Source organism: Pistacia vera, unplaced genomic scaffold, assembly GCF_008641045.1.
Source record: "Pistacia vera cultivar Batoury unplaced genomic scaffold, PisVer_v2 Contig260, whole genome shotgun sequence".
In the NCBI taxonomy this organism is placed as follows: Eukaryota; Viridiplantae; Streptophyta; class Magnoliopsida; order Sapindales; family Anacardiaceae; genus Pistacia; species Pistacia vera.
Window position 1 is genome coordinate 745,389 of NW_022196069.1, and position 10,250 is coordinate 755,638.

Consider the following 10,250-nt stretch of genomic DNA (forward strand, 5'->3'; position numbering starts at 1 on the left):
GATGGAATCTGTCATGTGGGTCATGCAACTCTTGCTGAAATTTGGCGGCTTTCTTTTTTCTTTTTATTTTTTGTGTCGCTGCAACCAAGTTTTAAATTGGAAAGAAAGAGAAGGAGAGTTAAGAGTTTATACAACTTGTCTACGCTAAAGATGATGGTTGAATGCTTGACCATGGGCTATGACTGGCTTTCATTTCATTGAACTACAAATTAAGTCGTATTTGAAGAGTGGAGCTAGAGAATTTGTGCGTAGTGGGTTCAGTTGCTTCTCGAAATGTTAAGGGTAAGAGGCTGCATGAATGAGTTGATTGAGTGAGTTGGATGGTTAGTGGTTATGAGTGGCGTGTTAATATGTAATTGCATGGCAAGCATATGGAATGTATGGTTTGGATGCAGAGGAAGTAACGAAATAATGGATATGAGATAGTGGAGCAATATCTGGTTTCATGTCATGTTCTTTTTTAAGCTTTTATCAGTAGCTTACTTTTTTCTTTCTTTTTTTTTTTTTTTTTTTTTTTTGTGTTTTGATTAAGTTATGGGTTTTTACTTGATTTGAGTTTGAAAATCTAAAATATATCAAGAAGGTTTATGTTGTCGGCATTTAAAACTATGCAAGAGTCGTTTTCTGTTTTCTAATTCAAACTCTTTTGCTTTATATATATCTGTATATACCGTTTTATTGTAAATCCTTACAGACTTTCACTGTTTTTTCGATTCTGTTTCAAACTCATAATTGAAATTGGTGGACACTGTTTTGTTATATTTGTGTTGGAAAACCAGAAAAGAAATTTAATCTTGTGGAATCATGTCGTAACAGTTAAGTTGTACGACAACTGTTGGTTCAATGTATTACAGAATTTGTTCATGATTTGTTTGTGAATAATGACACATGCAGCCTCAGTGCTCATAATGGATATCCCTTTGTATTGTATGAATGGTGTTTGACATTATCTGAATCTTGAACAATTGATCATGAAGAAAGTAATATGGTTTATTAGTCGGATATTATCATTACAAATGTAGATTCATTGCAAGGTATGAGTATATAAATATAATTTCCAAATGAAGTTCAACTTGTTTCAATAAACTAAATACTGTCTTTCTTGTTCTATAAACTGTATTCACTCTCATATAATACTTTTTTTCTTTTTTACATCACTATGCACTCACCCTAACTAGGCTAGAATCATAAAATTTGTTTCCTTGAGTTTCTTCATTGTAGTAGACGTCCGCACGTCTGCTATATTGACTGGAAGTTCTATAGCCTCTCGTATTATTATTGGGTAATTTATTTATAAGTCTAATCGGAGATACTTGTTGTATGTGCAGCAATTTCTATGTTCTAGTTTCGTTGTGTATAGCTTTCTTGTGCTACCAGAAATATGGGTTATACTGTAAAACACAATGAGACTATCCTTTCAGTTGCATCAGTTCTGTATCCTATAATGACTACCTCCTTTATTTCTTCATTATATACTTCAGCTCAACTTTCTTAAACATACGTTATGTTTGGCTGAAATCTGCTACCTAACTTGTTTAACAAATGCATTATAAATATTGAAGACATGGAGGTTGATAATATGATAGCAGAAACCAGTATTTCCCATTTAATTGCCAGATAATGTAATGATGCTCAGTAACTAATGTATCATGGGTTGTCCTCCTTGGGATAGTCGTTTTGTGAGGTTAGAAGGCTAGGATGAATTACCCTTACATCATCTCTACGTGTTGATACCATTTAGGATTGGGAGTAGGTGTAAACGGACTACTTTTCACATCTCTTGTTATTTTGGACCCTAATTCACCCTTGGTTCTTCTATTGAATTGAGAAATCATGTTGATTGTCCATCCTCTTAAATTTTGGTATATAATGCACATAAGGTCTGTACTACAATTACATTTACATTAAGAGGAAATGGACTTATGACATTGTTGTACAGGATCTCTGCTACTTGAACATAGCTAAATTTGTGAAATGTTTGAAGTCGACAACAGCTAAAAGCTCTACTCCTTGAGGTTTTCTCAGAATGCAGTTCAAATATTTTTGAACACATTAGGCACATCATTTGCAGTTTCCCTGCTTGAAAACCGGAGGAATAGTGGATGAAGCCAAGAAAGTTAAATGTAGACGACCCTGTCTTGAAGGATTACTTACTGAACTGACAAGAGGTGGGCTACAGATTCCAAATACCCTTTTCAAATCCTCCTAACTGAAACATGGCCGTCTGATGAAGGGACAGAGTATGTGGGATTTCTGAAGTGAATAAGGATGAGAGAGATCATGAAGACATTATTATTGATGATGCTAAAAAAGAACAAAACTGGAAGAGGTATGTTGAGAAGAAAAGTGTTATTTCAATGTCTCTTAGTATGCATTAATCATTCTTCGATTTTGTGAAAGACTCCATATTGAGCTCATGTATTTAGGCAATCTTATTTTTAGAATCTATGTTAAATAATAAGGGATGCTTAGATTTTACACAGGAGATCAATTGTAAGTCCTGAACTAGTAACTGCAAATTAATAAAAATTCTAAAAATTTGCAATTTTCTTATCAAAATTCTACTCATATCATGAAGATCACAAGTTTGTTTAAAACATTACTAGTAACAGAAAGATTTTGTGTAAGTACAAGTTTGTTGTTGGATGATAAATCCAACCTCGGTTTTTGTTACCAGATTATGTTTTTTTAAGTTGATGCGTATTATGGTTTTTTTTTTTTTGGATTTGGGGGTGAGTGAGTGATATGAAGGTCATGTAGTTGGTATGGGGCAGAGGTGGTATTGGAATTACCTCATTGTTGCTGTCTCATACTATTTAATTTCAAAATGCAGTATTTGTTCCTGAACATTGAACATGTCGTTTGATTGCAGGGGCTTTCTTTACAACAACCTGAGAATGAACAGCTAAATAAGTATGGCCAGGACATTTTGGCAATGAAGGAGGAGGCAGAATCATCTAGGTGAGAAAAGTTAAATTAATTTGAAGATCAAATGTGATTAATCAAATGATAAGCTTAAGCTGAAGTTATATTATAAGATAATATAAAAGCTTAGATTGGTTGAAATAGTAAAGTTGTCTTATATTTAATATGATTAAGAATAATGTATCTTTTGTTTAATTGTCAAAGAAAGACCCCATATGTTCCCTGTTTTAAGTAAAAAAGTCAGCTTCACTTGAGAAAATTAACACTCTTCAGTCACCACTATGTCAGTTTATTGGACATTATGAATTAACCAGTTAGTTTGATAGGAAATGTTATGCATACAAAGTGTAAAAATTATTTTTATAATCTTTTTTCGGTTTGTTGTGGTGACATTACTCTGTAGCCTTTGGTCTTCTCACCGTTACCATCAAGTAGATTGTAGAGACCTAACCAAGGGCATTGATGGTGTTAAGAGTTAAAAGACTTGAGATACACCGCACCGCATTGACTTTTTCTAAGAAAAAATCTATTTAGGTATTTTATATGCACCAAATCTTTGAAAAAGATATAACATTTTCGTTCTTCATGAGGATTTAAAAGCCTAAAATCATGGCTGTAGTATGTTTTGCCCATAGATATCATTCATCCATACTCACATTTTTATTTTTAGCATAGATTATACGAGGCCTTAATAGTTTATACTTTATATTGAAACATAAAGAAGAATTGAAATAAATCATAAATTTAGAAAGATTAATGTATGATATATCAATCTCAATTCGCATTTGTTGTATGTACAATAATATCTTATCTTTGGGGAGCACATGGAAATTGGAAACAGAATCAAACCAATATTCAACCAATATTCAACTTTCATGGATAATTTAATTTGATCAATTAACCATTTTATTAATTATTTACGGCTTATTTCTTATGTTAACGACATATAATAAAAGGAATATTGATTAACTATTTAACTAAACAAAAAGACATAAAGCTTGCTTTTAAGCTTTTGTCAATTGTCACCAAGTGTAACCACAATTTTATTATTCCGCCAGCCCAAAATTTAAAAACGCATATTGTTGTGTTTTCTAAAAGAGATGCTTTACTTTTTTAGAAAATAACAATAAAAAATTGGTATATTAATATTACAATTACAAAACTATCTGGCGTTGGAATCTCACGCCTACAATTTCTAATTTAAAAGAAAATAACATCAATTTACACGTGTCTTTAAGGAAATATTATGACATAAAGTGTTCATCCACTTCATGTCCTATAATCTAAGATTATTGAAGAATGAAGATGATTAAATTATAATACAAAACATTTTGTTCAATTTTGATAACATAATTGCATAAGAATAATACTACATATACATCATTCTTATACAATATTTTTCATATAACATTATGTGGTAAGATATGATTGGGTGAAAGTTTAATTTTAACTTTAAAGTAGCCAATTATATCTTGTCATATAATGTTGTATGAAAAATACTGTATGAGAATTATACATGTGTAGTATTACTTATTGCATAATTGCCCTGTAACAAACTCTGCTTTTTTTCTTCCAACAATCTGACCTGGCGCAGGCCACTCAAATCAATAATAACTGAAACTTACTCCGCTTTATCCGCCAAGATGAAAACTTCTCTTCTCTAAATCACCAAATTACCCCCTATCCCAAACACCCAACTACAGTTCAGGAAACTAGCAGCCTGCATTATAGACTCTTGTCACCCCATTTCTTAAAGCAGATTGTAACGCTTAGCCTAACCAAATTCAATCAAATAAATATAAAGAATAAAATCACAGTTACTGAAGAAATATGTTGACATTTGATTTTGGACTTCAACAGCTTGCACATACGAAGTGTTAAGAGAGTCTTAGAAATTATACGTGATAGATCTATGTGATTTGAATATGGTGCTAAGGATATATATGTTGCAGGAACATAAATAAAAGATTGACAATAAGGTGTTTTTATAGTGATTCAGATGCTTAAAAGTAAATCCTATATCCACTGTTATTTTATTGTTCACTGACTATTTTATTTTATTTTATACTATATATTTAATATTGGGCGGGGCTTGGGCTTTGTCTATCATACCTGTAACGGGCTTGGGCCGGGCTTGGGCCTGTGTCATGAGGTCAGGCTTACCCCTTGGCCCAGGCCCATTTCCATCACTAATATCAATAGCCCCTAAAACGAGAGCAAGTAAAATGACGACAATATCCGTATCTTCCAGTCTTAAGGGTCTAGAAAGGTCTTTTATTTGTCCTGGGTTGGTGGGGGCCATTAGCACCTCCAGTTTTTTTTTTAATTAAAATGACAAATCTTATATTTACACACTACATAATTGATTTTCAAGTTTCAGTGGATAATTCTTCGTAAGTTTACTTCGGGTTGGTTTGAACATGCAATCACTTTTTGTTGTTTAAAGCCTCAGGGTGTTTTCACACACGAAGGTACGAGACTAATCCCCAATCAAGGTTCTTTTGCTTTTTTCATGAAAGCCTTGAGGTGTCCTATACTTGAAAGTATAAGACTAATCCTCAATCATGTTCTTTTTCTTTTTCTTTAGACATACTTATATTGCAATAGAAAAGCCAAAAATCAAGTACACCTCCCACCTCTAGAGATGGCAATGGGTCGGGTTGGGACCAAGTGCCCCTTGGCCTAAGCCTAAGCCTAACCCCATGAAAAAGGCCTAGTCTCAGCCCAACCTCGTCACTCGAATGACAGGTAAAGCCCAAGTCGAATATGCAATAGTCGAGAGGATTTGCATGATCGCGACAAAGTGAATAGATGGGCAGCATGTAAGATGCCATAGTTAAGACATGCATGAAAATTTTCTGAGAAGTTGTAGTGGTATTGTGCACCAAAGATGGAAGGGAAGCTAGGATTTATGGACGGCCGTCCAAATTTTTTCTTTAGTTTTGTAAAACCAAAATAATGGAAGGGCATCCATTCCTTACGGATGCGTGTCCAAAAGTAAGGACGGCCGTCCACAATTTGTGGACGGGTGTCCCCAAAGTTATTTTATTTTATTTTTTTTAAATTTTCACATTTTGGTTAAGGATGGGCGTCCCTTATTTGCGGGCGCTCGTTCAAAATGCATGGACGGCCGTCCATAACAGATGAACGGCCGTTCTTAAATGTTTTTTAATTTTTTAAAAAAAATTGTTAATGGACGGGCGTCCATTAAAATATGAACGCCTGTCTAATATTTAGGGACAGTCGTCCATAACCTATGAACAGCCGTCCCTAATTTTTATAAAAAAAAAATTATTCAATTTTACTTATGGACAAACGTCCTTTAAATGGGGACACCTGTCTGTAGTAAATGGACCTCCGTCCATATAATATGGACGAAAGTCCATGTAAGTAAACGGTCGTCCATATTTGATGGATGACCGTTCACTAGAAAAATATTTAATAACGCGTCTGGATTGCTGGTGTGAGTTAGGGGACACGTAGGCCGGTACATATTTTTGGTGCAAAATGCCGGTGTCCATAGCTTTGTTGATTAAAATATAGAAGGAAATTAAACAATTTGATTAGGCGGCGGAAAAACAACTTATCATGCTATTAAACACTTTTTAATATATATATTTGGCATAATGTAAGGAATTCATGAAGTAGAGTAGTAATCAAATTTTAATCTAATATCTCTTATAATTAACTTTGTTAAATAAAAAAAAAAAAAAAAAATTTGAAAACAATCTATTGATAATACTTACAATTCTTGCTTTTGTTAATTTCAATAATATTTATTCATTGCAAATGCAATTATAATCCTAACAAAACCGAATGAAATCAATATTTTAAGAGAGTTTCATAGATATTATATATATATATATATATATAGGCAAAGAAAAAATTGCGCATTCTGAACTTTCTAATTTCCATAATTTCCTTTGGCATTAGTATAATCACATTATTTGGTTGCATTCACTAGTAGACAGGTATAATACGAAAAGTGGAGATTTAATTTATTAATAGTTGATGAACAATTGAGAAATTTATAAAGTTACAGATCAAACACTAACATTTCCAAGCCAAAATAACAATGGTAATTGCGCAAAGGCAACTAAAAGCAAGAGATAGTGTCGCTTGCTGGGATGCTTCTCAGGAATTCTAACCGCTGCAATCAAAATTTTCTTCAGAATTTTCACCAAAAACATCCCCATACAGACACCCTCCCATAATGCAACCACATAGAAGCAATAGCCGCCAACTATTCTGGCCATCAACACAACCGATACAGCAACAAAAATGTATCCTCCATATGCAGCAACATCAAGTAAGGGTATGTCTCCGTCGCCTAAATTGTGCAGTGTAGCCTCGAGAAGGAGGACTTGGAACAGCCAGCAAATCAGTCCGTTCGAAAATTGCACTCCTAAAGCTTCAGGACTGAACCTGAAAAAAAACAAAAACAAAAAAAAAAAAATGGTGCATTTTTTCAGTTACTTCGAGTCATCACCAAACCTCTGAGAGGTTTTAATACACGAAATCTTCGAACTTACTTTCCATTTATGCCGAGAAAGAAGCCAGCAAGAACGAGATAACTACCAAATGCCATCAATGGGATGTACAAATCAGGTGCATTTATATCATAAATTGGAAGCTTATAACATAATTGACCCTCAACATTATCCGTTACCCTCATCCAATGTCCCTGCAGAAATGTGAAAGCAACGTAATTTGGCTTCATAAAACTGGAAACAAGATTCATACAAAACATCAATTTAATTTTGTTTTATAATTAGTAATTACATATACACCTTGTGCAGAAATGGAAGAAGAATCACTTTCAATTTATTTATAACATATTGATCATTGACCTGAAAATAATATCGGGTGTTGGAGAGTAATCTTCCAAGCTGCAATGCAACAAAATTTTCAAAGCCATTAGCATTAATTAAACATTCTAATTAGCAATAAATATTTATCTTACATTGCTATGAACATAAGATGAGCTTGATCCCGGAGGCTTCTCACTGTAATCACTAAATTCAGTTTTGATTAGATCCGATCCAGCTCCATAAATTGCATCACCAAAAGGATTGTTATGTTTATTTGATTTTGGCACTAAAATTTGTGCATGGTAATTTCTTGATTTCTCATGCATTTTTTGAGGGAAAAAAAAGAAATCACTTGAAAACTTGACCAATTTATTCAAAATCAAAGCCAATTTCTTTTAAATATCTGTTAATATATTAAGAAAGCTGCGAGTAACGAGGTCCAGATATTATATTCATCACGCTCTTTAAGAAAATGTTATGGTTGTGTCATAATCTCTGCCAAGAATTGCAGAGTTCAGGATCCCATAAATTCCCATTTCCCAATAATAATTACACATTAATACTCAAATACTCTTGATATGCTAGCTTCCTTAACTTATTTCTTAAAACCTAAAATTAAAGTGATTAGGTTAAAATCTTGAATAAAGTCCTGCCTATCGTTTTGTTGTAATTAATTTCTAAGGCTCCGTTTGGTTCAAGATTGGGAATACTACTCTTGATATTTCTAAAACAGTTAAACAGTAAAATACCTAAAATCTCTCATTTTTAGGAATACTATTTTCAATATTATTTAATTTTTTTTAAACTTTCTAAATTTGTTAATTTAATTAAATACCCGTAAATATTTTTTTTTAAATTACAAAAACACCCCAACAATCCACATTTATTAGATTCCGGCCACCACTACCGAAAAATGGCCGGAATCTGGTAGGATGGCGCACTACCGGCTGAATCTGGCCGGTAGTATGCTGATCTAGCCTTTTCCGGCCAGATCCACCGTGGATCTGGCCGAAAAAGGCCAGATCTAAGGCCAAAGATCTGGCCGTTGACGACCGGATCTTTGGCCGTAACACTCGATCACGACGGCCAACAAACAGTCGTCGTTGACCATCAACGACAACCGTTTGTTGGCCGTTGTTGAGAGCAAATACGACCAGATCTGGCCGTTGACAGTCAGATCCACCGTGGATCTGGTCGGAAAAGGCCATAGCGACGCATGACCAGCAAGATCCAACCGGTCATGCGCTCATAAGGCGACTCCAGCCACCTCCGGTGGTGGTCGCCGGCTGGAGGTGTTTGAGGGTGGGTTAGGGGTATTTTTGTTAACTTTTAATGTTTTATTAGAGGGGGTATTTTGTAAAAAAATAAACATAAAGGATATTTTATTAATTTATAAATTCTATATCGTAATACCCGTCCAATTCAACTTTTTTTTAACTTTTTTCAAAAAACTTTTCCCAAAACCCCCAAATTTTGAACCAAACGAAGCCTAAATGTTTTTACCTCTGGTTGGATACATCTGTTTTCTTCTGAAAATTACTACATCAACATAAAGTTATAAAATGTACAAGTGCACACTTTATAACTTTATGTTGATGTACGAATACAAATTCTAAATTACAATTTTTTTTTTTTTTTTTTTACAAATTTGACACTATGATTTACCAGTAATCTCTTTTTAACTATTTAATTTTGTTTTTATTTAAAGTCACTTAATCACCTAAAACACATAACTTTGTATGAGGAGTTTGTATATAAAATATTATCCTTGGTAAGGAATAGTTTGTATATGTAGCATTATTTTTAGAATAAATTCTTGCAATCTCACAACCTTCTCTCATAACCCCTGTCGTAGTAGCTCGTAATTGGTCAGCTCGCAAATAAGTAAACATAACCCATGGCAAGCAGGCAAACCCATTTGCAATCTGACCATTACAAAATATCATGTCAAGAATTGTAAGAGAAAGTTGTGAGATTGAGTTATCGATCTAGCATTATTATTTGCTTAATGTGTAATTAATATCTTAATTTTTTTACCTCTGTTGGATACTCTGTTTTTCTTCTTTTGATTGTACTGAATTTTGTTTCTTATGTCTTAACAAGATTTACCTCTAAAAGTTAATAAAACTGCAAAGAAAGAAGTCAACTGAAAAAAAAAAAAAAATTGATAGTAATTTGCACAATTTGACTACGTGTTTAAATTCCTTTAAGTAATATTAATTAACTTAATTGTACAGATATGAAGGGCAGATCACATAGAACTTTCTCTGTATGACATTTAAACCCTTTTATTAGCTTACAAAGTTACTATTAGAGAGCGGAAAGATGTATTTGACGTATAACTTCGTCTTTTTCTTCTTCGTCATGCTTCTCAACATCTGCTCCCAAGAAGCTTGGATTTTGCTTCATTTTCTCAGCTAGAGCAGCTTCTTATATTTTCCCACTATAAAATTGGTAAAAAAAGAAGAAAAAATAATGTTAAGTAAATAAAATAATAGAAAAAAAAAATCAATG

At 33.3% G+C, this 10,250-nt stretch overlaps 1 protein-coding gene across 1 annotated transcript; it reads right to left on the reverse strand.

Annotated features, from left to right (window-relative positions):
* Positions 1–6,968: 6,968 nt before the first annotated feature.
* On the reverse strand, positions 6,969–8,062 carry LOC116132803 (protein YIF1B-like). The gene is made up of 4 exons (XM_031418471.1): positions 7,889–8,062; positions 7,716–7,814; positions 7,458–7,609; positions 6,969–7,350 (listed from the first exon to the last, which is right to left on the reverse strand). The coding sequence occupies exons 1-4, from the start codon at positions 8,060–8,062 to the stop codon at positions 6,969–6,971; spliced, it is 807 nt and encodes a 268-aa protein (XP_031274331.1).
* Between the last annotated feature and the right edge of the window lie 2,188 nt (positions 8,063–10,250).

Excerpts from the sequence above, each read along its gene's own strand:
- LOC116132803 (XM_031418471.1), bottom strand. The coding sequence starts at position 8,062 with ATGCATGAGAAATCAAGAAATTACCATGCACAAATTTTAGTGCCAAAA. Across the intron at positions 7,815-7,888 it reads CATCTTATGTTCATAGCAAT|CTTGGAAGATTACTCTCCAA; the intron begins GTAAGATAAATA and ends GTTGCATTGCAG. Across the intron at positions 7,610-7,715 it reads TTCTTCCATTTCTGCACAAG|GGACATTGGATGAGGGTAAC; the intron begins GTGTATATGTAA and ends ACATTTCTGCAG.